At 41.0% G+C, this 27,446-nt stretch overlaps 1 protein-coding gene across 5 annotated transcripts in view; it reads right to left on the bottom strand.

Annotated features, from left to right (window-relative positions):
• Positions 1 to 27,446, bottom strand: part of AFF2 (ALF transcription elongation factor 2) — a 400,785-nt gene that overhangs the window by 283,471 nt on the left and 89,868 nt on the right. For all 5 annotated transcript variants that reach the window (XM_089536318.1, XM_089536317.1, XM_089536319.1 and 2 more), the window contains exon 2: positions 7,635 to 7,755. In XM_089536318.1, the coding sequence (XP_089392444.1) occupies positions 7,635 to 7,755 (121 nt within the window). The remainder of the gene's footprint in view (positions 1 to 7,634; positions 7,756 to 27,446) is intronic.

The raw sequence follows: 27,446 nt of genomic DNA, 5'->3' as shown, positions 1-27,446 counted from the left end.
GTAAGAAGGCAAGGGGCAGGTGCTTTATCAAAGAAATGTTTAAATACAGTTGCTGCCTTTATTCATAAGAGCTCCTCTACTCTGTTTTCTGTAACGGCACAGCGTGTGTTTTGCAAATCATTGATTCACAGTTATTTTCTCTAAAGTGCAGCAATTACTAAGCAAATGCTGACTCATTTGGAGTAATATGATGTTTTCATCTTTAATGTTTTTCCACCCTGCTTCTTAGACTGTATCTGCCGCTTCCCCACCCCAACCTATCTTTAAACCATTAAGACTTTGTACAGAAATAACATTTTAGCCATAATATTACTACCATGTTTAGAGACAAACCTACATCTAAGCAGCGTGAGAAGAAATCTCCTAAAAACAGTTAGGAATTTACTACAGTAACCACAACTTACTTCTGAGGGATTGTGGGGGAAACTGGTAAGCACTTTGGAGAAACCGAATGATAACAATCACACTGATAAACGAATTGGTCCAGGGTATTTGTGAGATAAAGATCACACATTCTTCCTTTTTTAAAAGAAAAAGGTCAAAAGTGGGAAAAAAGATGGTGGCATTATACTCCTATTAAACCATCTTCAAATTCTGTTGTAGAAAGGATACATTTTCCCATGTTTGTCCTCTAGTAAAATAATAGCTGACTGTGATTATAACTCCCACCAAGAGAATCAAAGGTCGGGGTCTACAAATGAATCTACTTATTGAACTGTTAAGCAATAGTTCAATAGTTCAGACTTACAGAACCATGAGGTACTGGACAGATTGAGTCTCCCTTATCTGAAATGTTTGGGACCAGATGTTTTTTGGGTTTGGGATTTTTTCTTGGATTTTGGAATACCTGTATTTGCATATATGTGCATAATGAAATATGATAGAGATGGAGGCCAAGTCTAACACAAAATTCATTTATGTTTCATGTACATAGCCTGGAGGTTTTGTACAATGCTTTCAGTAATTTTGTACATGAAACAAAGTTTGTGTACACTGAACCATCAGAAAGCAAAGGTGTTACTATCTGGATAGGGGAAGCTCAACCTGTATGTCGACTGTTCCGATAGATAGATAGATAGATAGATAGATAGATAGATAGATAGATAGTTGTATTAGTCTCTTTTTAATTTTTTAATGTATTTTCTGTATTTAAAATACTGAATGTTTTCATATGCTGTACACTGCCTCAGGGGCTAGCAACATACATGCTAAGACAGGCTAAGAGGTAATAGATAAGTGCTTTAAACAAAAGCAACCAACCAACTAATCATTACTTAAGAATCCCCCCCCCTCCGCTCAACTATTTCAAGCAGCTAAGGTCTGGTAGAAAACCACATTCTTCTCCCCTCCATTTCATCATCATCTCAGCACAAGAGCACAAGACAACAGTATAAGGAAAACCATAAAGAAACAGTTGAATTATGTAACTTTCTGTCTCCACTATTTAGGGAGGCTTTATCTTTGGAAGTAAAAAAAAAAATCTTTATAAGTCATATCTGACTTATATTGACCCTAAGACCTTGACAAGTCGCATGATTTCCACCTCGGGGAAAGGCAATGGCAAACCTCCTCTGGAGCCTTTCCAAGAAATCCTCATGATACGTTCACCTTAGGGTCATCATAAGTTGGAAACAACTTGAACGGACATAACAAAAACAACCACATCCACAAAGGCAGACCTATCATGGGTTTTTCTTGGCAGGTTTCTTCAGAGGAGGTTTGCCATTGTCATCCTCTGAAGCTGAGAGTATGACTTGCCCAAAGTCACCTAGTGGGTTTCCATGGCTGAGTTGGGAATCAAATCCTGGTCTCCAGAATCTTAGTCCAACACTCAAACCACTACACCATGCTGGTCCTGAGTCTAATTCTAATCACTTTCTTTGGATATGATCATACCGTGAATCCACTTAGCTCAGTATCGCCTACAATGACTGGCAGCAGATCTCTAGCATTTTAGGAATGGTTCTGTTTCATCTCTATCTGGAGATGCAGCAGACTGAACCTAAAACCTGAACATAAAACACTCAACGATGGTCCTCTCCTCTGAGTTCTTGAGCTGGGAGATTGAGTGACAGGGAGAACATGCCCAGGATATTTCTGCCACAACAGTTTTGGTGATGCATAAGATTATGGAAGGGAGGAATGAGATACATGCCATTTCCCCTCATTTAGTTCCCTTTGAGGAGTTTTAATGAAGGAGCTGCTCCCTGGAATAAATATTTAAAAAACCAGTCAGCTGTGTTTGGCAACGAATCATTGTACACAACGCACAGTGTTTTGCACTGCTTTTTTTTCAAAAATAGAAAGCTTAAGTTGGTCATTTATTTTTAAATGAGCTAAAAAGAGAAAGTGCATTCCGTTTAAGCCAATAATAAATTCTTTGTCTCTGTCCTAACTCCTTCAATCCGAAATGCACAACGAACCATTTGGGTGGCAGCCAAAGCTAGGACTCGGTCCCCCCAAAATTTAAAACAAGGATAATCCATTGTGCTTAAAGGCCCAGGAGGAATTACGATGCAAATGCCAAAAACACTCGCTCACTTTAGTTTTTTGTGGGGTTTTTGGGCTATGTGGCCATGTTCTTGCAGAGTTTCTTCCTGACATTTTGCCAGCATCTGTGGCTGGCATCTTCAGAGAATGCTTCAGAGGTCTTGGCTATATATATTGTGTGATGTGGAAAGGCAGGAGTGATTTGCATGTATATTGTTTGTTGCTAATAGCAGGCCTCAGGGTGTGAGGGTCTGCACAAGAAGACTAATGTCTGCTTGATGGTGCTCATTGTCTGCTGGGAGAGTTCTCATTTGCATTTGTTGAGTCTTTATCTTGCTATCTTTCAGGACTGGTAGCCAAACCTTGTTTACTTTAAGGGTTTCCTCTTTCCTGTTGAAATTGTCCAGGTGTTTGTGGATTTCAATGGCTTCCCTGTGCATCCTGGCATGGTAGTGGTTGGCATCGTCCAAATTTCAGTGTTTTCAAACAGTATTTTATGCCCAGGATGGTTTGTGGCATGTTCTGCTACTGCTGATTTTTCTGGCTGGCCCAGTCTCCAGTGTCTCTCGTGTTCCTTGATTCTTGTTTGCACACTGCATTTGGTGGTCCCTATGTAGACTTGTCCACAGCTGCATGGTATGCGGTGAACTCCTGCAGCTGTGGACAAGTCTACATAGGGACCACCAATATTTCTGCACAGAAACTGCTGTAGTTGGGGACTTATACTGGGCAAGTTTTACACATTTTCTCCAAAAGACAACCTGGATGAGAATCTTAGCAATTTGGGAAGTATTCTGAGACAAAAAAAGTTACTTTTTTTGCACAAAATAAATAAATAAAATTCCTAAGCAGAAAATAGGTTTCCTGCACAGAAAACATCATTTTGGCATAGAAAACAAGTTTCCTCCATAGAAAACAGGATTTCCTGTGCAGAAGATAACATTTCTGCACAGAAAATGCTGTTTTCTGTCCCTAAACCCCACATGGGTATTATACTAAAATTGACGACGATTTGGCCTTTTTAATGATTGGTAGTAATGTTGTTGTTATATTGACTGCATTTTTAGATAATATTGTATTTCGTATTGTATTCTTGTTTTTATTCTCTGCTGTAATCCCGCCTCAATCCGCAGGGAGAGGCAGGAAATACAAATAAAATTTATTATTATTATTATTATTATTATTATTATTATTCTACAAATATTCAAAGCTCTACAAGCAAAGAATGATCTCACTCAGCTCAATCCATGTTTGTTCTCTCTCTTTCTCTGTGTTTATAACATAGGGAATGTAACTTCTGAAGAATCCTAAGACTTAAATTGCATGTTTGCTTTGTGACTCACTGTTTGCATATTTTACACTAACTCAGATTTTTAGTTCATTCGGAAAATATACAGCTCCCTGGTTTTTTTTGGTCTTGTTGCTTTTTGTGTATAGAAGTTTTCATATCCTAGAACTAGTCCCTTTGGACAAACTGCAACCTGGATATGGTGTTTTATGTCCTCACCATAATCACAATAAGCTTGTGAGTAGGATTCTTGCAAGACATCACTGACTGAGTGTCATGGCTAAGGCAGAAGGCCCAATTTCAAGCGATATTTTTTAAAAGATGAAGTTTAGATCACTTAATTTATTTTGTTTTCTTTTAATGCTTTTCATGGGAAGGAGCTTCCACAGGTCAGAAGATGAGTTTTTCTATCTGACAAGAAAGTGTTGGAAAAAGGAGATGTCCTCTCTTTAAAAGACCTTTGCATAACTCTTTTTTGCAACAAGCTGGCCATGTTCCATACCATCTGGGACCTCTTTTCCAGCCAACTGGCTTTAAAAATTATGTAAAAATTTAATCAGATAATTAGTGCACCGTGATACAGGTGATTCTAATCAATTGAGTTAGTTTTATAACAACCCTCTTCAGAAATATTCTTATCTATGCATATATCACTCCCACCCTTATTTTGGGAATCTTTCCCTTTCCGCTTTTCTCTCCTTTGTAGTTTCTTTTCTTTTCTTTTTTTTAACATTCTCTGCTTGGTGCTCTTTCCTTTCTTCTCCCTTATTTTATCCTCTCGGTGGTCCACAAGGTTTACTCTGCCTTGAAGTGTTCAGGTTCAATTTTTCAGTTTTGAACTATTCCACAGCAACACCAATGTCAATATGAAAGGGCCTTAACTGGATTTATGCAATTGAGCTATAGGACATTCTGACAATCTGCGCCGTAAACGAAGAAGAGAGCACTTACGCAAAAAACCCAGTGACATGGAGGCCCCTGATGAAATCTCAGAGGATGTGGGTAATTGGATGATTTGGATAACTGAGAATCGGGTCATGGGGTTTCGGAGATAATTGCCAAATTAAGACAAAATAGTCATACAGACAGCAGCAAAGCTTCAGTAGTCAGCATGGAAGTTCTAAAGGGAGCGAAATGACATTGGAAATGGAGATCCAATCAACACTGACATTGAAGTGAGAATAAAGATCCTAAAGGAGGAAAGCAGACACAGCTGAACGGTTGAAGAAGCCCTAGTGGTGCACTGGTTAAATGCCGGTACTTCAGCCACAACATTGTGAGTTTGATCCCAGGGCTCCTGGTTGACTCAGTCTCCCATCCTTTTGGAGGTCAGTAAAATGAGTACTCAGTTTGTTGGGGGCAATTGGCTTTCAGATTGAAAACCCCTTTGAGAGTGCTAGGTTCACTATTAAGTAGTATAGAAATGATAAATGCTATTGGTAGAACCCAGTCAGTCTCCATGAGATCTGCGGATGAGATATCTCCAAGATCTCATATCCTCCAGTGCTCTGCTTAGGTCTTGCAAATTTAGACCTGTGACCTCCCACTAGTCAAGTTATTAAAGATGAGTTCCTGAAGTCCTTGAGATGTGCAGCCACTGAAAGCTAGCAATGGTGGACTAGGGTACACTTGGACTTTCTATAATGCTGCCTCACAAACATTAATCATGGGATCATTTAAAACTCTAGCAGACGGAAACACCATTGTACAGTGGGCCCTCCATATTCACTGGGGTTAGGAGTTTAGGACCCCTGTGAAAGTGGAAAAACAACTATTATTTTTACATGAGAGAACACCTCTCTGGGAATCTCTAGGTCCTCCAGCAGAACTCTAGAGTCAATATCCACCAGCAGCTGACCATAGAATTGCACCAGAGGGCATATAAATGCTCAAAGAAGTGTTTCCTCTAGGAATGTCTAGGTCTTCCAGCATGACTCTATGGTCATCTTCCAGCAGAATCGCACCAGAGGACCTTAAAAGAATATTCTAATCAAAACTGAATAATAAAATCTGCAAAAGTCAAAGCTGCAAATGTGGAGAGCCAACTGTAAATGTAAAAATAACATAATGCCAAATAACATAAAAGCAGATGGAGAACCAGGGTGGTGTCTGTCAAAAGCTGTCACTGGCTGAAAGGAGAAAAGAAAGTGTACATTTGAATTCAGCTGGATTCCTCAGGGGATGCTTTGCTGTGGCAATGAAATCAGCAGATATTTTCGAGGAGGACATCTCTTGGTGATGGAAATCACAGACAATAAAGATCCTCAGAGGATTATCAGAAGATGGTCTGCTAAGTGGGCAATAAATGAAACATCTCCAGACAGCCTCCTGAAAGAGAGCTTTTGATGGTGATGACTGCAAAAAGAAGAGAAAGGATTGCAATTTCCTCTCGGGAAGAATGGTCCTTCAATGGGAGAAGAATACTGTATTAACTATGCAAAGATTCAGTATCAGTTTGGAAGTGGCAGAAGTGGTGGAATGTACCAATATACACCAGTTACAGTTTTCAAACAGAAATAGTGTGGTGGGTATTTCTGCAGAAAGCTATTTAGATTGTGTGAATCTATTAACACCCAGTTGGCCCTCCATATCCACAGGCTCTTTATCCATGGATTCAATCACAAGAACAACAACAAGCAATAAAAACAACAATAGATTTTTAGTTTAGAATAATTATACAGTGCAGCAACTAAGAAAATTGATATAGAGTGATTGTCTTGGGTCTCTGTGTGGAAAGGAATCTCTTTTCACTTCTGCATTGAGTTTTGGTGAGTTTAATTATCAGGGGAAAGGGAAAGAAAAGGACCTATCCTCACCCTGCTGGCAAAATTAGAAAGATATTGTTGAAGGAATAATGGACTCCAGACATTTTAATAATAATAAAAAAAATAACTGGTAAAACAGGACCTTGGAATCTAGGACAAAATTTGGCAGGAGTGAAACTAGTTCATATCCTTGGTAGACCTGTTTCTGAATTGTACACTTCAGACTGCAGGACTTGGTAGGTGGGTGAGTCACATAACTATATGTTCTACCTTAACATATTTTTTTAAAAGGCGTTACATATTTTATTTTTAAAATGCTTAAAAATTAGGAAACAGTGCTCCAATTCTTCTTTAATACATTAGTTTTCTATGTCCAAAAAAATCTCGTTCTGTGTGTGTGTTTGTGTGTGTTTAATGACAAAGCATAAACAGAGATCCCTTCTAACTCTAAGGTTACATCGGCACTATAGAAATAATCCAAGTTGGCACTACTTTAACTGCCATGGCTCAATGCAATGGAATTACGGGAATTGTGGTTTGGTGGAGTACCAGAGCTCTCTGAAAGAGAAGGCTAAATGTCTTCCAAAACTACAGTTCCTAGAATTCCATAGTATTGAGCCAGGGCAGTTAAAGTGGTGTCAACCTGGATTATTTCTGTAGTGTGGATGCAGCCTGGTTGGTAAAAACAGGCCTTGAACAAGAGAGACTTTCACTGTCTCTCTTGCAGTGATTCCATATTCAAGAAATGGATATAAAATCTGATTAGAAGTCTCAGTCCTGGGAATTGCAACTGAATTGTTTCCCCGTTGGTTCTATTACTATTTAACAATCTGAGAGCCGAGGATTCATCAAGTGCTGGATGGATGTAATGCAGAGGAACACTGTGGTGGCCCAAAGGGCCCCCAATTGCCACAGCTAATTAAACTCATCAATGCACTTATGTGGAAGCTTATAGTACGTGAAACCAAGAAGATGTCCTTGGTGATGTTGCCCTATCTGGGGGGATGAAGTCTGATTAACATTGGGGAAGTTGGGACGCAAATGGTTTTGAGTTAAATGACCACGAAATACAGCATCAGGTGCTTATTTACCTTGTAGGGTTCTCCAAAGAGATTAAAGCCAGAAGCAAAAAGATCTTCATCCTGCTGGACTTCTTGGTTTCTCCGTTCCCATTCCTTCCTCTTAAGTGCATTCCGATCTTGTTCATAGTGACTGGAATTTTATTTAAAAAAGAGACAACATGTTATTTTTCTGTCTGCTAAATAAGTGTTTTTTACTAGTTTTTAAAGTGGAAAATCTCCAACACAGCACATTAAGGGTCTCCTCACATGGGAAAATTTCTTAGCTCTTGGTTTACATTAGGGATGGATAAACCTTTCAGTGTTGTTCCCATCATCCAACATACAAATGTATTACTCTTGTTTCTTCAGCAGTTTGTTTTCTTTAAGTATAAGCATGTTTTAACGTGCATGAAATCTGAATGCATATTGAATAGAATACATGCAGATTTTGGAAGCATTTTCTCTTACATTCACGCCTTTTTGTGCATTACTTTCCCTGGAGTGTGAATTTTTGTGCTTAATCCCCCATAATGTATCCATTTTTGTATGCAATTTTAACTAGGGTGAATATTTTTGTATGCATGGTTTTGACCAGAGAGCTGACTAGCAAAATGTGTAAAAGTGTGAAAGTTAAGCACAATTGCATTCCAGTTCACAAATTCACACATCAAAATGTGAACCCAGTTAATGCAGTGTTACTACCTACTCCTTCCACACAAATGCTGCCTATGGTCTCAGCAATAAAAAAAGACACAGCACCCTGTTATTATGGTGTCAACCTACTCAAACTATGGTCCTTCAAAACTCTGTACGCTCAGGGATCCCCTCCTGAACTAATTCACTTGCAGAACAACCCTTAGTCCACTATGTTCTTCTCAGCTCTGTCTCAGTCGGTCTGCTTTTTTGTGTCTATTTCTGCGATCAAAGGATGGTCCTCTACCAATGGTTCTAAAAGTCCACAAACTGGGCTTTGAATTCTTCTGGGTGTGTAGAAAGGCAAGATGTAAATGTATATACCCAACTCTCTTCCATGCCAGCATTCTCTGCAGATGCCAGCCACAGATGCTGGCGAAATGTCAGGAATAAACTCTTCTAGAACATGGCCACATAGCCTGAAAAACCCACCAAAAACCATGGATGCTGCCCATAAAAGCCTTCGACTTCAAATTGTCTATTTCTTTCTCAAGTACAAGAACAAAAAATCTCAACTGTTTTCTCCCTAGCAAGTGATATTACAGACATATTTTGGATTTCAGGAGCTTTTGTGTGAAAAAAAATGGCCTGAGTGTTGGACTATGACTCTAGAGACCAGGGTTTGATTCTCACTTGGTCATGGAAGCCATTGGGTAACCTTGGACAAATCACATACTTTCAGCCTCAGGGGAAGGCAATGGAAAGCCTCCTTTGAACAAATCAGATTTGAAGACATACACTACCAACAACAACAACAGTTATTCTTCTAAGGAGACAAGCATTTACAAGCCCTAGTGTTCAGTTGCCCATTGGGGAATAGAAAGATAAAAAATAATGGCTGCATTGCAGTTACAGATTTGTAACCGAGAGTTATGGATCTGTAACTGCTCCGTATTCAGCAGTGCTGTGTCACAATCATGTCACTATTACCACAGTCATAAATGACTCCCAAACCTGACTTAACAGGCAGCAGCTACATCAAACAAAAGAGGTCTGTACAGCAGCTGACTTGGGCACAAGGAAAATGATGTTTTCAGTCCCTTCCCATTAGTGAGTGCATGCAGCCTGCAAGGATGCAGAACAACTTCAGGGATTCTCCACCACTCAGCTTTCTCCTGAGGAGAGGGCAAGGCAGAGGAGGGGGAGGACAGAATTAATATTAATAACATTAATTAATTAATTAATTTTAAATTAAAACCAATTTGCAGCCCGAAGAAGTTCAACCTACTTTAATTTTGGTCCCTACCTAATGGCAAGTTGTGCAGGTCTGCAGTAGCTCAACAGACCTCCTTTGCATGATGATTATTATACTGATATTAAGGTAGGTTGGGGTAGTCAGGCCAAAAGATGTTATTTACTTACTTAGATAGTTATACATAACAACAACAACAACAACAACAATAGGATTTATTTATATGCCACCCAATCACTGGAATCCGCGTGGCTTACAACAGAGGGGATAATAGACGGTTTCCTGCCCTCAGGCTTACAATTTAAAAAAAGACACAACACAAAAGGAGAAGGGAATGGTGACGGGGGGAGGGGATCAGGTCCAATGGTTCTTCTCTCCCTCTGAGGCCTGGACCAAGGCAGATGGACTGGAGGGAGGGCTCTTCTTCTTCAGGATAGCCCTGATGGAGCTGGGCCTGCCTGGTCAACTCCCTCATAGGCCGGAGGATGACAGTTATGGAGAGAGGAGTCTCTTCTTCCAGGCTAGCCCTGATGGAGCTGGGCCTGCCTGGCCAACTCCCTCATAGGCCGGAGGATGACAGTTATGGAGGGAGGAGTCACTTCCTTCAGGCTAGCCCTGATGGAGCTGGGTCTGCCTGGTCAACTCCCTCATAGGCCAGAGGATGACAGTTATGGAGAGAGGAGTCTCTTCTTCCAGGCTAGCCCTGATGGAGCTGGGTCTGCCTGGTCAACTCCCTCATAGGCCAGAGGATGACAGTTATGGAGAGAGGAGTCTCTTCTTCCAGGCTAGCCCTGATGGAGCTGGGCCTGCTTGGCCAACTCCCTCATAGGCCAGAGGATGACAGTTATGGAGGGAGTAGTCACTTCCTTCAGGCTAGCCCTGATGGAGCTAGGCCTGCCTGGTCAACTCCCTCATAGGCCAGAGGATGACAGTTATGGAGGGAGTAGTCACTTCCTTCAGGCTAGCCCTGATGGAGCTGGGCCTGCCTGGTCAACTCCCTCGCAGGCCGGAGGATGACATGTCACTAGTTCATTCAGATGTCATTATCTCAGCCACCCACTGGGGGAAAAATGGGTTTTGCAGTATTTTGGATTTCCAGACCTGTATATATTATTCTATTTGTTGATGGGTCTCTTTTACTAAATTTACCATGTTGTTTTACTTGTGGTTTTTGTGCCTTGGTTTTTTTTTTATATATCTACTGTTTTTGTATTTACTGTTTGGATCTATTTTATATTATGATGGCTTTTAGCTTTTAACAATAAACATCTATACATATTCTATTTGTATTATTACATATATTCTACTATCATAATTTCCACTTTGAAAACAATTTCCATTCACGCTTTTGAATGTGTTTGACTATAAACCAACCATGTTAAATTAGATAATATTATTCAGAGCACTGGGAAAAAAATTCCCAGTTCTCCTTTTCCCCAAAAAAATCCACATCACTCCCTTCTGTTTGACAGAAACATACAGGCAAACTAGACAATTCTGGAAAAGATGAACAAATGGTGCAACCTGGTAGAAGACAGCTTGCTAGGCTGAACCTGGGACCTTCTTCATGCAAGGATGGGTTTTCCCATTTAGCCACATGGCCTCTTTCCAAACATACCATGCCATATTAACAACGGGAATTTAAACTGTGTATTTGCATCTCTAGGAGAAGGGGTTCTAATAAAAGAAATCTATAGATCCAGAACACGTTAATAAGAGTTTTGTTTTAATGGGAGAAAATCACTTTTATTGCTGTTTTGCGTGTTTAATTAAATTCCCCCATTCTAATCCAGTCTGACAAAAATCATTACTAAAACATAATTGTATAATAAATAAGCAATATAGCATTTACTATTTTCCAGTAGCTTTAAAAATAAGGATTAATAAAATATCAAGCTCTATAATTGCTCAAATCAACTTGCACAATTACACTCTGGCCTTCTTGGTAGCACAGACATGTAACAAATGGGAGAAAGTGTCTGAAGTAGTAAATCAGTATTTTTTAATGGTTGCCTTGATAAGTCTCCATGCTCCTTTTTTTCGGGAGAGAAAACAAACGGAAATCTTGATTTCAGTATTTCAGGTCCACACATCAATGCTTCCTGTTTCAATGCAAAATTGCAATTTATCTGAATCAAGCTTTAATTTGAAAACCTGAAACCTGGCCCTAAAGGTTTGCATCAGAATATTTGCTTGAGTGGAACCATCAGGATGTGTCTTTAATCCATACAGCAACATCTAGTTTTATGACATCGACTCTTATATAGGATTCCAGTGAACAATAACAATAATGCTTCTTTGATCCCCCTCCACTAGCTACTGAATGTCTATAGCTAGAGTAGCTAAATGGAGAATCCTGGAGGGGATGATAAGGGAACTATAGCATGGTCCCAGAGAGCCAGTGTAGTGGTTTGAGTGTTGGACTAGGATTCTGGAAACCAGGGTTCAAATCCTAGTTTGGCCATGTAAACCCACTGGGTGACCTTGGGCATGTCACATTCTCTCAGCCTCAAAGGATGGCAATGCCAAACCCCCTCTGAAGAAACGTGTCAAGAAAGTGCCATGACAGGTTCACTTTAGGATCACTGTAAGTTGGAAATGCCAACAACAACATGGTTCCACCTGCAGAAGCTTTATGCTATGTCATATGATACAGAATATTGGCCCTTAAGGGTCATCTCCAATTTGGAGTCCTACAGGATCAGTAAACTGACTCTATCCCCATTCACACAGACCTGCCTGGTGTTCCGTGGCTTGCTTTGATTTCATGCGCACATGCATAACCATACAGACACAGTCTCACATGTCAAAAATTCACCTCCCAGGCACAGTCACATGTACAGCACAGAACAATATGTCCTCACATCTCTGTTGGGGATGAATTTAATCTCCATCCAGCCCTTTCTGCACCAGGAAGATAACCAAATATCGACAACGTTTGCCTTTTCAGCTCAGCATGCCAATGTACTGGAAGATTCACACAGCGAGATATAATGAGGTATGAGCTGTGCAGTGATGGGGTTTTTGTCATGTTTAAAGTCACAGATTTCTCACTGAAGCCGCAATTATTAATTTGTACCACTGTCTAATTAAATCCACAGCTATGTATTTAGCCTCTTGTTATACCGACTGCGGTTTTATAATTACATAGACCTCTTTATCTACTCAGTTAAAGTTTGCTGAGTGCAGACAGGTTGTGTTTGGACCCAGAAGCCATGCAAAGGCTGGAAGCAACTGTCTATCCATTGTTGTTGTTGTTGTTGTTAACAGCTGTCAAGCTGATTGACTTATGGTGATCCTATGAATGAGAGACCTCCAAGTCACCCTCTCCTTCATCACGCTGTTCAGGGCTTGCAGTGATCGGGCCCATGGCTTCCTTGACTGAGTCTATCCATCTACAATGCAGTCTTCCTCTTTTTCTACTGCTCTCCACTATGTCAAGCGTTAGCGTCTTTTCTTCCTTCATTGTCCAGATTTCACAATCATACAAACAAATGGGAAATATGATGGCATGAACCATTTAAACTTTAGTATTTGCTATCTTTACTCTTCCTGCAAATTGGTTTCTTGTTCCTACACCAAATTTTTCTACAGTCCATGATTCTGCTCCATATACTATTTTTGCATTCCAGTTACCTATGATTAGCAATGCATCTTGTTTTGGTGTGTGATCCATTTCTTCTTTATCTTCTGCATAGAAACTTTCAATTTCTTCTTCTTTTGCCTCTGTGGTTGGAGCATAAGCTTGGATTATGGCTATATTACTGGATTCTCCCTGATTGAGACTTTACATTGAATCCTTTGACTGCTTTTGTTACATCCCTGACAACTGTTATGTCCCAAGAGGGACCATTATTTGACCAGGGCTTGATTCCCCACTCAGCCATGAAACCCACTGGGTGACCTTGGGCAAGTCACACACTCTCAGCCTCAAGGGAAAACAATGAACAAATCTTGCAAAGAAAACCCCAAGACAGGTTCGCCTTAGGGACGCCACAAGTCAGAAAGGACTTGAAGGCAGACAATAGCAAAAGTCAGTAACAGGATGGTGGCCAATGAATGCTGGAAAAGTGCTAGAAATGTTTTGGTTTTTTAAAGTCAGTGGTGCAGTAAATTATAATGAAGGAAGGTAATTTGTTTCAGTTAAGCCCAGTTGGGCATGTTTGGATGTTATCGTTTAAGTTTACTTTATACCATTTACACATTCTGCTGTCCTAAGTTAAACTCTTGATTTGTTTGCATATTCCAGGGCTGATTCAGTGTCTGAAGATGCTACAAAGAATACCAACCGATTTCCAGAAAAGCCCATTTATTCTTGGCTCGCATACTGCTAATGTGAGACACATGATCCTGGTATGCTGACATGAGTGGAGTGCCAAATCTAGAGTTCCTCGGAGACACAGAGTGCCTTAGGAGAGTCCTGGACGGTTACAATGTTCTGGAGGTGGATAATCCCTTGTGACTCCCAAGGGAATAAACTAGAGTCAACATCCATACAAATAAAACCTTGACAGTCCTCACATTTCTTATAAACTACCAGTTCAAATATGCAGTTCCTCAGTTAGTACAGACTTTCTGTAGTCCTTTAAAACCTTCAAAATGTTCACCTGGGATTATTTACTTGGAAGTCACCCTTGTTACTTCCATGTTACCCTCTTCCAACACTTGATTTTGTTCCCTTAGAGATGAGGGGGAAATACTCATATTTAAAAGTACTAATTTTCCTGTTAATATTGTTTTTTGACATGCAAGTGACACTTCCAGCTAGAATAAGGGAGTCTGTAGGGTTTTTACAATTTGTAAAATTCCTTATAAACTGTTCATCTGTACAAAAAAAGTGTGTCTTTTGCACAGAATACACATGTCCTACGTAAAAAAAGTCATGTATTTTGCAAATAAAATGATGATTTATGTGCAGAAAACTTATTCTGCACAAATACCCACATGCATTTCTGAGATTCAGAATGCAAATAGTGCTCAGTGATTTTTAAAAAAACTTCACATACTTGCACAGTTGGGAGAAAAGTGAAATATGTATTTGTTCCTCCTTGCAAGAATGAGAAGTACAGAGATTTACAACCCTAGCTCCCATACACATGTCCTGGAATGGTACAGGCCCGCAAAATGACTACCACATGCCTCTCTAAATAAGCTTTTCTGTCCAAAGGTCAGCAACACTATGGCTGCTTCTAAGCACATTTTCTTCCTTTCCTAAAACATGGGTTTGTATGTGTCCACTACAGAGTCCTTGAAATATGAGATACTCCCTAATCTTGGGGTGGGGATGGGTGGGAGAAACTTCTAGGTGGTGGGATTACACAATTCTGTTACAACTACACCATTCTGAGTTGTTTAAAATGAGTAAAATTGTTACATATTCTCAACTGTTTCAGTGATAGTTGATAGTTTCCTCGGCACTTGGGCCATGAATCCATTATGGGTCCAGATTTTAACACAGCTATCCAGGATACTGCCCTTATTTTGGAAAATGGGTTTAGCACCTTGAACATGCCATTCATATTTGGACTATAAACAGAAACAAACTTACTGACCCATCGATAGGGAAACCACCAACCACTATCTGATATCGTTTTATAGATTTCAAATGGCCTCTTGTCTATATTTCACCTCAAGATTTTGTAATATAGGTGTTTGTGTGTGTTTGTGTCTATCTATCTATCTATCTATCTATCTATCTATCTATCTATCTATCTATTTATCTATCTATCTATCTATCTATCATTGGGCTCAATTGGAGAATGAGCATGTTATCACTGCAGAGACTTCTGCTGTATATAGGACATCTTATGAGCATACACAAACATGCACATACACACATACTATTAGGATGTCTTATACACAGCAGAAGTCTCTACAGTGATAATATGCTCATTCTTCAATTGTGGATGCTGACATACCTAAACAATACCGCCATATAGAAAAGGGGTTGAGGAAACCCAAGAAATTTGCAGAAGTACAAAAGAAACTCATAAAACAAACCTTAAATCTCTGTATGGGTAGGAACACCAAACAACCTACTCTCAGTGAGTATGGGATGTTGATTGAATTTTGAGAAGAAAAGGAATCAGAAAACCGGGGATGGGGAATGTAATGGAGTGTCATAAACCAGGAATGTGAGTGTCTAGAACCCAGGGGGGGAAAAAACATCCCACCTGCTACATATTGACCTGAACCCTATTGGACAGTTCCACTAATAGATGGTTAGAATATTCTTAATTATTCATTTCCCAGTCCAAAAGCAGGGTTCCTGGCAGCCAGGAAATCCTGCCAGGAAGAATGAATGAGCCTCAAGATTTCTGCAAGTTTGTGCAGGTATCTGCATCTCCTACTCCATCCTACTCCCAAGAACATCTGACTCATCCTACTTGCCAACCAACACAATGGCCAAGAGCATGTAAGGTAGGCCTATAAATGACTTGCTCCAGTCTCACGAAGGAACGGCCATTCAGAAGACCTCATCCCCACAAGATCTCATGTCTCATGCAAATTCTAACCCCATGCAAATCCCATGATGGCTTCTGACCATCATGACATCAGGGGTTGTATGGCTGTGTTGAAGCTGGAGAGGAAAAAGAAGAGTAGACCCAGCTGCACTTATCCCAGACAGATCCCTTCCACATATGCAAGTCCAGGCCATACTGCTGCATCCCAAATGCCTAGGAGTTGCTCTGTTGTAAGCACAGCTGGCACCTACTCTTCCCCCTCACACCAGATATTTCTCTTCAGAATCCCCCCCCCCCCAAGAACACGTCAGGATTTTCAATTATGGGGAGAATTTTTCAATGAAATGCTCACGTTCTTCCCCTAATGGGGAGATAACTCAAGCTGCTGTCACACTGCCTATGGCTGCATCTACACTGCACAATTAATGCAGTCTGACACTGCTTTAGCTGCCATGGCTCAATGCTGCAGAATGTTGGGATTTGTAGTTTTGTGAGATACTTAGCCTTCTCTGTCAGAGATCACTGGGGCCACAACAAACTACAGGTCCCATGATTCCATAGCAATGAGCCATGGCCATTTAAGCAGAGTCAAACTGCATTATTTCTGAGAGCAGATGCAGCCCATGTTATCCACCTAGAATACTAGGGTGAAATGGTCAGGGATTTATATCCCTAATCCCAACTTGCATCAACCTAATGAATCAATTCTTGAATAATGAGTCAACAAATAAATCCTATTATTTCATTGGGTTACTCTTCTTGGGACTAACAAGAGAATTCAAGCCATTGGTTGCAAGTCCTACTGATTTAAATTTTTTGAAAATATGGTTCTCAACAGAGTTTGGAAATGTTACTGATTTTGGGTGACAACTCTCAGAATCCCCCATTTAATAGCTCTGGTTCGACGCTTCTGTGATCAGCTCAATGCAAGAATTTGTAACAAACCAAAATAAGGGCCTTCTCCTTTCCAAGAAACTGTCATCCCTGCTACTTCCCACTTTATTGTTGAATAACGTCGGCATTTAACAGACAGTCAGATCAAATTAATCACAGTACAGTAGATTCATTATGAAAATGGAAAGCAATGTACATATTTTGTTTATGCACATTTACCACCGTTTCCAACCACCCCACAAACATGAATGCCTCTTTTAAGTAAATATCCATCACTGCGCTTCAAAATCAATTATGTTTTGTCTATGAAATGGAGATGATTCTATCTTTGATGCTCAACAGTTACAGACCAAAACCTGCATGAAAACCATTTTTTTATCTGCAGCAGGTGCTAAATCTGTTGTAGATTTGCATAATGCAATACCATGAACAACCACATGTTTCATACAAAATAGAGAGTCAAGTGTCTCTTTGAAAGCTGCCACTACTACACGTCCCACAGGCAGTTTATGGAAATTTGGGTTGTTGAGGTCAAAATCAGGATGTCTATTCATATCTTTCTTTCACTCATTCAAAGCCTTTCAAATCAGCTTTTCCACACTGTCGAAATTTTGCAAGGCCACTCTTGTCTCGGTGTCAATTTGGGACAACATTTTTAGAGAAAAATGGTTCTTGAAAGTAGAAACATTCCCAATAGCTCCCACTAACTTCTGGCTATATTTCTGTCAATGGAGGCTGTGTGTGAGAGATCCATAGCATGTTCAACAGAAGGAGTGTGTGTGTGATCCAGAGTATGTTCTAAGGATAGAATATGCATTCAGATTTAAGAACATAATCAGGCCTTTGGCAGGTGGGAAAGAAAGCTCAGAGTCTAGCCTGGCTGGCTGGTTTTAGGCCTGGTATAGCAGGTTCTTCTATACTCCACTCTTGGCAGATTACCTTGTAGCACTGTAAAGACTAGCAAAATGATTGTGGCATAATTGTTCCCTAACAAGAACCCACTTGCATCGGATCCAACCGAAGGCATCTTGCTCCTTGAAGGAGAGCAGAAACTACCCTCCCCGTGCCCAGTCTCTGCATACAAATGTTGATCATCCTTGGCTTTAAAAAGGGTTTCCGACTCCTTTGCCTATTTCCAGACACTTCCAGACATTCCAAGACTTTCTGAGTGCATGGCTATTAGGCAAGGTAGCTTTATTTTACAACACAAAAATGGCTATTCAAAAAAAAAAAAAAATCCCACAAAGCAGACACAACAGCTTTTGCCTGTGCCTAATTCTCCCCAAGTTTCACAATCTTGCACACAGCTGCAGACCTCCTCCCAAAACTATTGCTTTGCTATGCTTTTGTTTCCAGTACGTAAGATTTCACTGCAAGCATCCCTGGTTTTCTTTCTTTGAGACAATTTTAGACTTTTCTTGTGAAGCGCAGGGCTCGAGAAGGATAATTGGAAGTATGGGAAAAGCTGCTATGATTAACCAGAACAACAACAACAAAACAATTTCCATTTTGTTCGTGTTTTAAATGCGGAGAAATCCAGCACCAAAGCTGAAATTCCATCCATCTCCCACCCCCACACGGCATTCAGATTCTCCTGAGAGTCACAGCGGGGTACCTATCTAACACAGCCTCCTAATCCACATCCTTTATCCTGGATGTAATTTATCTGGTGCCAAGACTCCCTAATGAATTTCACACATGTGTACTTAAATTTGTTACAGCTTACCAGTTCAGTATGATAAGCAATAACTAGAATGCTGGCTTTCAAGCTACTCCCACCAGATATAGGAGGGGATCTACTTAGGTTAGAATATTTATCAGTTTGGAGGAGGAGGAGAAAGAGAAGCGAAAAGAGAGCAATGCAATTTGTTTACATAGGCTGAATTTCAGATCTAGCTGATTATAGAGGCTGGAATTCTGTGGGACCACTATACAGTCGCCCCTTTGAACTCGTGGGGAATCTATTCTGGACCCCCCTCCCCACGAGTTCAAAATCTCACGCATATTCAAGTCCATAGGTTTGAATGGGGCATGTGCATGCAGGGCGCATGCCATGGGCACGCACCCCAATGAGTTTAATAGTGATCGCCCCTCCGTGGATTTCCAAGTCTGCGCATTTCAAGTCAACGGACTTGGAGGAGCAACTGTATTTATGCAACTAGGGTACTAGCAGTTCTGCCTCTTCTGACACTGCGTAAGGAGGTATCCAGTACCTCCTTGCACAAACGGTTTACTCAGAGTGCAAAGGCTGCAGTCCAGCATTTGGCAACAGCTCTGCCTCCTGACTCAAACAGCCAATGATTTGGCCATGGCCAGTGCTTTTATTCTTCCTCTCCAGGAGCCATTACCAATGCAAGTACACTAGTAGAACTCTATGCTCTTCCAGATTTATATTCTGGCTTGAATTCTGTTGGTTAATTTCATTTATTTATTTAATTAGCAAATTAATTTCCCACTTTCCTCAACATAGGGCCCAAGATGGTTTACAATACTGAGATTAAGACAAGGTACAGGTTGAGTCTCCCTTATTCAAAATGCTTGGGATTAAAAGTTTTTTGATTTTGGAAATTTTTGCATATACAGTAAACTCTCCTTGTCTGCAGGCTTGCTATCCATGGACTGAAGCATATGTGGATGGCTCCATCCTGTTCTCCTTATTCGCAGTGAGTGCACACGGCCACACCAAAGCAGTTTTGCAGACGTTGCACTAACATCGGAAAGAATAGAACTTTAGGTCCCACAGATTTTGCTATCCATGGGGTGCGTGTGTGTGTGTGCAGAACAGAACAAAACCAATTGAATTCAGTCCAATGCCAAGCATTTTGAGTCAAGAATGCTACAGAGGATCCAACTAACTTCAGTAGATGAGGTTTCAAATTTTTCCTGTTGAAACATACAAGGTTTAACCCATGCTGAACTTGAGTGGGTTGTGTTATAAATTGAATGATTCCACCATCATTTTTAACATCAAATGACAGAGCATTTTATTACCAAGCCCTTCTGTTGCTCTGCCAAGCACATATCTTTACAAACAGGTTACTCAGTTCACTTGAGAGTATGCGCTCGTGCCACTTTGCCCGATCTTTGTTAACATTCAACATTGTGAACCCAATAATGCACGCAAAGTTAACTGTTTAACAGGATTACTCCTCATTTTGCTCATCAATTATACACTGAAGGGGAAACATACCTATTGTTTTTGTAAGTGTTGGATGGATTTTCATTGATCCACAGGCACCAATATCTAGGCACACAGAAGCGCAAGTACCAATATAAATTAATTCATTGTTTATACAAGAAACTTTGGGGGTAGATTAATTACCTCCCAATAAATTATTTCTATCATTCTAAGAACCTTCCTTAATTGTTAACACTTAGTATAGCAACATCTGCTACAAAATAAAAGTTAAAGAAAGCTGATAGGAGTGTAAAATGCCCCGCATTCCTAATTACAAATGGATTTCTAATGTCTTCCATCATCTGCTTAAAAATGGACAGCAGAAATTCTAATGACAATATTGTAGAAAGAAAAGCACCAACAAAAGTTTCCTGAACAAATAATCCACATCATATAGTCATATTCATCCTAGATCAAAATATGTGGCTAAACTAAGCTACAGGTGGAGTTCCAGGTCTCTGGATGTTCATGGAGAGGAGAGCTAAGAGTCTGGATTCTCTGTCCAGCCTCCCCCGGGCTCTCCATAGCTCTTTTGTCCCTGTTTATTTATCTCTCTGTCTCATGGTCACCTGAGGCTTTTTATAACTTTTCCTTGGAAACATCTTGGGCAGTTGCCTTTCATGACCTGTGACTCCTTCATGATATTGACCCCAATAAATGCGACTTAACACTATCACATCATCAAACCTTTGTTTACCTGGAAGGAGACTATTCCTCAGCTGTGTTGCCCAGATAATGGGAGAGTCAATCATCACAACTGCAATACAGTGGGCTCTCACCATCCATGGGCTTGCTATCCACCGATCCATAAATCCATGATGGCAAGCCCCATTGTTCTCAATGGTGGTGCGTTTATGTGGCTGTGCTAGCAGTCATGTGCACATCACGCCGCTATTGTGAACAATGGGACTTGAGGTCCCACATTTCTTATCCATGGTGTGGGGATCCAAAATAGATCCCCCAAGGATACAAAGGGATGGCTGTATTATTTTCTATGCATAAAATGTTATTTTCTATGCAAAACACCCAATGTGTGAATTTTATACAGAATAAATCCATATTGTGAATAGCCTTTGAAAACAGTGTGGTTTTCATTTTCTTTCTCACAGCAAAAAGGAAATAGCTGAAATTACAGGTTGATACACTAGAAATGTAGTGAAGAATTCCCTAATACACTACACAGCTATAGCAGTTTCATTCCACTTTCAATTGCCATGATTCCATCCTAAGGGAGACAGGAAGCTCTAGTTCCATTTAGTATTTTCTGTTAGAGAACTCTAGTCCAATCCCATGACCTACAATTCCCAAGGTAACCTGAGTGCCTGGTTCCAGTCCAGAATTAAATCCTCAACCCCTGTCATCTCAAGCTCAACCAAAGGTGTCTTCAACAAACTGAATCTCAGGATTCCTTATGATGGAGCCATGGCAAACCATGGTAGTATCAGCTCTCCACAGTCATACGCATTTGTTTTTACATCAACAGTTCCCTGATCCCTTTTTTGTTTGAAGAAGCCAGGAATTGAATACAGAACCTTCTGCATGAAAAGGAAGTGTCCCACTACTGAATTACAGCTCCTCTCTAAATATGAAAAAGGCTCTTGGTCTTTACTACCTGAATTTAGAGCTTCCATAGATCCCTGTCTCAGTATAACCATTTAAAAACGATACATCAACATCGCCAGACACATAATTATAATCCAAATCAATTTGGGGGATGTGCTACAGGCCTTTTGGATGAGTGAAATAATGCAGCAGTGTAATTATATGTATTTAAGACCTATCTCCCCTTTGAACTAGGAAAAATGATATATCATTATGAATTTCATTGCTAACCCTGTGCTTCCTCAGTCTGCGTCCTCTTATTCCAGTTACAACACACCCTTAACATGTGAGACATTCTTGTTTTGTCATGTAAAAAGTGGTAGAGATGCTCCCTAATCTCCCCCCCCCCCCAATATAAATAAATTGGGTTGGAAGGTTTGGAGGCGCCCCTTAAAATAATCTGCAAGGTACCATCTGGAAATTAATTTTGAAGATGAGTTTATCAAGTTAATTCAGCTGATGGCAACTGACAGATCTGAAGCAATTAACAAATATTTGGTTTCCCCCACCCCCCAAGTTTCAATTCATTATAGCAAATTAAACATTTCTTTTCCACTTGAAAGTGTTGAAGTGCTAACATCTAAAGCCTAGAGATGTGTTTATTATTATGAATGGCTGCTTTGAAAGGGATCATTCCTCAACAGAACAAAAACAGTATTAACTGTTACCACTTATAATTAATTACGATAATAGTTGCATGTTTGGGCTTATATTTATGTAGAAAGTGAGGTGGTGCCTTGGTTTTCTTGCCAGCGCATCTCTAGAGCTCTTTGCTGAAAAGCAATTTGTTCAGCTGTTCTTTCGCTGCTCTGTATACAGAGCAGATGAGCATCTAGCATGGAGGTGGGCAAAGTGCGCTAGGTTTTGTGGAACCCAGGAGTACAAATACCCTTTTTTGTTGTTCCAGAATGCTTCCCAAATGACCTCTGGGGTGTGGGAAAAACATTTCCACCACGTTTAGAAGCCTGCCATGATCCAAACAATTTTTAATGAAATTTTCTAAAAATATTGTCCCCCCAAATTTTCTCTGGGGGTGTCGGGAATAAGGTGCTTTAAATGCAATGCAATAATCTCCTCAGTCAGTGCTGGGCTGGAACCTATGGGTGTAGGTGGTGACATAGAAAGATGTCATCAGATGACCTACCGTATATACTCAACTAAAAGTCGAGAAATTTATGCCCCAAAATTGACCCTAAAATTTTGGGTAGACTTAAGGGACAATGCATCAGTAGTGCTTAGAAAGGTCCAAAAGCAAGCAAGCCTGATGTCCCAATCTCCACTGAACCCCAATTCCTTCCCCCTCCAGTCCGTTTTGCAAGCCTTTGCTTCCTATTGGAAAACTTCCCCATTTAAATCCACTTGGTCTGTTTTGCAAGACCTGACTTCCTATGGCAAAACCTCTCCATGTAAATCCACTTGCTTCTTACTCTGGTCCTTTTCGCAAGGCCTGGCTTCCAATCAAAAAAGCTCTCCATTTAAATCCACTTGCTTCTCTTTCTGGTCCCTTTTGCAAGACCTGGCTTCCTATTAAAAAAAACAAAAACCTCTCCATTTAAAACCATCTCTCCAGTCCCTTTTGCAAGACCTTGCTTCCTATGGCAAAAACTCTCCATTTAAAACCACTTGCTTCTGTCTCCAGTCCATTTTGCAATACCTTGCTTCCTATGGAAACAAATCTCCATTTAAATTCACTTGCTTCCTTGCTCAATCTGATGTTAAATTGGTTGGTAGAGGTCCAGAGAAGGAGAAGGAGGGGCGGAAGTGGTATTTCCCCTTTTCCATCCTTCCTTATAGACTCCTAAGTTTTACCCTCGACCTATCCACATGTCATATCAAAATCCAGGATTTTGACCCTGAAACCTTCCCTTGATTTATACATGACGTCGACTTGTACATGAGTATATATGGTAGTTCACTGTCCATCAGCTCCCATGATGGCGCCCAATACAAACTGCATGGTCATTGTTTCTAAAGTCCTTGACCCAACATTCTTGGTGCCTTACACAGTCTTGTGTAGTTTAACTCCCCGATCCATTTGGACAATTTATTGGGAAGGGAAGTTGAAAAATGTTGAAGCCACCAAATGATCCACTGGGACTGAATTTTTCTTTCCTTATATAGCACAGCTGTTATCTCATCCAAGGCGGGGGGGGGGGGGGAAGAGTCACTGGCTGGGAGTCACTCACTGCTGTTATAGCAATTTGCATTTCATTATCTCCCACTCTTGCAAAATCACGTTTTGCATCTACCATTTCCCTATTTTAACGATTTCAACATTTTAATTCATGATTTCTGCTCATGTCAAGTCATGAGGTCAATTCCGGGTGAGTCTCTCCAGTGGCAAAACAGATGCAGAATGGATTACGATGAAACCAAAAGAAGGAAGGAGAACTGTGCCAAATTAACCTATAAAGAAGGAAGGAGGAAGAAATGATACAATAACAGTGCATTGGATGATTCTAGAGGGTCTTTTTCTCCCCTTCCACTCTTCCCACGGACATATTAACAAGAGAGTTTTCAAGTCACTGAAAGTCTGAACAGACCAGATAAGGATCGCTGGCTGTCAAGGATGCTTCGAGATATTAAAGGACTAGCTTAAGGATGAATCAGATGACTTCTTAATGCAACAGTCCTCAGCATTTGTCACAGTGGGGCCTTGGCTGGCAGAGACTAAGTACATCACTGGAATTCTGCACAGCTGATTTGTGCATACTTGAACTGCTGGCAGAGGAAGATGATACTAATGAAAACAAAAATGTTACCACTTAGGAGATACAAGGATCTCCTGGTGTTGGTGGGGTCATGTCATATCTTTGGTGGTTCGTTCACACACCAAAATGGTGAATATGCATGAGCCAGGGATGGAAACATTGATTGATTAATTTATTTTTACTTACAGTCAACTCTCTTTATGCAGGGATTTTTTATCCACAGATTCAACCGAGCCTTGAAAATATTAAAAAATAATATAAATTCCAAAAGTAAACCTTGTGTTTGCCATTTTATACAAGGGTCACCTTTTCACTATGCCATTGTACTTAATGGGACTTAAGTATCCACTATTTTTGGTATCCATGGGGGTCTGTAAAGCAAATATCAAAGGCCCACTGTATTTATTTATTGCACTTACATTCTGCCTTTCTCTCAAAATGGGACCCAAATTATTAAGATAATTTGCAATAATCACTACCGTTACTTTCAAAGGTCCAACTAAAACATTAATTTGCAAAAGTTACAAAGGAATTAAACATCAACATTTTTAATGACATGATTAAAACAGCTACTGCTGTTAAAACAGATTTTGCTCTATTATCTATTCACGAATGCCCAACAGAGTTTCTTTCCTAGCCATCATCTTCATCTATGACAAAGAGCAGCTCAACAAGTTTCCCATAATACACTTTCAAGAGTAACAAATTAAAACAACCAGACATGTTCATTGCTACTCACTGAGTTAACTATGTTGGCATTTAGCAATATCAATAATGACTTTAGAAATTCTTATTAAAAGTTAAATGAATTGGGATAACACATTATTTCTTCAACAAATTATTTCCAAGCTCTGGCCAGGTAACATAATGTTTAACTATATATTTATTCACCTAGACCTGTTAAAACCGTGGTTCCCAACCTTTGTTGGGCTGCGACCCCCACTGCGGGCGAAAGTCCCGCCCGCGACCTCCCTCATTTATTGGGAGGCGACGAAGGGGCGGGACTTTCGACTGCCTACAAGCCCCAGCGGGCTCTGCGGCCAGATATCCCGCCCCTTCCCGGCCTCCCAACCAATCAGGGAAGCCACCAGTGAAGAAGGGGCGGGACTTCCGGCCGCAAAGGCCGCTGGGGCTTGCAGTCCTGTCCCCGTCCCCTTTTCCTTGCGGGTGCCTTCAATGGCACCCGTGAGGAGAAGGGAAGGGGAGGAGGCAGCCCCGTCCTCATCCCCTTCTCCCTGCGGGTGCCTTCAATGGCACCCGCGAGGAGAAGGGAAGGGGAGGAAGCGACCCTATCCCCTTCTCCTTACAGTTGCCGGTGCTAGCGCCGGCACCCATGGGGAAAAAGGAAGGAGGGGAGGCAGGGGGTAATCCCAACCTGGCAACCCTCAAGAAAGGGTCGAGCAACCCCCAGATTGGGAACTCCTATGTTAGAAGGTGAGGACAGTTTAAAATATCAATAACTAACTGTGGCATTAAATATCCATTACTGGGAGCATGCTAAGCTACCTTTGAAACTACATTCTGGGAAACCATTTTAGCTAAATTACAGTTAAGCTTTTTTTTCCCCTTGGATAATTTCATTTGTTAATTTCCTATCTCAGGTACCTTGCACAAAAATCTTGAATCTACTTAGAAAGAGTTAACAAGAACAGCAGCAATGACACTAGACTTGAATTTCAGAGGATCAAAGTATCTGGAAAGAATTCCAAAGAAGCAAAGGTTCCTAGACTTTCTAACCCGAAACCCTCCTAGCTGTAAAATAAAGCAGACATTCCTTTTCAGATTTATGGTGCTGTTCCAGTGCGTTGAATCATAGAATCATAGAATTGTAAGAGACCGCAAGGGCCATCCAACCCCCTGCCATGCAGGAAATCCAAATCAAAGCATCCCCGACAGATGGTCAGCCAGTCTCTGTTTAAAGACCTCCAAGGAGGGAGATTCCACTACCTTCTGAGGGAGTGTGTTCCACTGTCGGACAGCCCTTACTATCAGGAAGTTCTTCCTAATGTTGAGGTGGAATCTCTTTTCCTGGAGCTTGCATTCATTGTTCCATGTCCTGTTCTCTGGAGCAGCAGAAAACAAGCTTGGTCCCTCCTCAATATGACATCCCTTCAAATATTTAAACAGGGCTATCATATCACCTCTTAACCTTCTCTTCTCCAGGCTAAACATCTCCATCTACGGAGCCAGTTGTTTACATCCGCTATTTTCTTCTCCCTTCCTGGACCATGCCCTTCAACTGGGAGAAGAGATGAGATGACAACCTGGGCATCCACCTCTTTCAACTTCCTACCCAAAGCCTCATAATCCCTTACGATATTCTGAAGGCTATGCCTTGCAGTATCTTTGGTTCCCACATGAACCAAAAGAAAGGGATAATGGTCTTGTCAGTCTCTCTGTCACATCATGGATCTTTGCCCCAGGGAGACAACACACCTCCCGAGACATCTTGTCAGGCCCACAAACCACTGGTTCAGTGCCTCTCAGGAGTCCCCCCCCCCATGACAACCACATGCCTCTTCTGAGGCTTAGCAGTGACTGTTTCCTTTGGTGGTACTCCCAGGGTCCCCTGCTCTGTCCCTGAAGTCTGTCCGTGCTGCTCTTCCTCATTATCTCTGATAACAGACAGAGATTCAAATTGAATCTGTAGCTGCAATCTCCCAGAACGTTCCCTGGTTTTCCTAGTTCTGTGTGTGACTTTCCTCCAACCATCTCCTTCTGCAGTATGTGAAGTGACCTCCTCCTCCCCAGCAACTTCCTCTGTGTGTTTCCCGTTCAGGACCATCTGGTCCGTTCTGGTCAGGAAAGCCTCTTGCTCCCTATGATGCTGAAGTGTAGCTACCTGGGCCTCCAGCTGCTGTACTTTCACTTCTAAGAGGGCCATCAACTTGCTCTTAGTGCAGGTGAAGTTCCCCACATTTCTAGGCAAGAAGACAAACATCCCACAAGTGTTGCAGGTGACTGCAGCAGGGCCTCCAGTGTCCATACTGAAAAGTCTTAAGGAGGCACTGAACAAGACTTCCCCTGCTAAACACCAGTGTAAAGAACCCCTGTGGGCCTCTGTTAAAGAGCTCAATCAACTGGGACTCTAGTTATGTACAGAGCTCC

This window comes from Sceloporus occidentalis, unplaced genomic scaffold, assembly GCF_023333645.1.
Source record: "Sceloporus occidentalis isolate IW3139 unplaced genomic scaffold, rSceOcc1.0.p SCAF_8, whole genome shotgun sequence".
Lineage (NCBI taxonomy): Eukaryota > Metazoa > Chordata > Lepidosauria > Squamata > Phrynosomatidae > Sceloporus > Sceloporus occidentalis.
The sequence above is the reverse complement of the archived record's forward strand: the minus strand, read 5'-3'. Positions and strand labels throughout refer to the sequence as shown.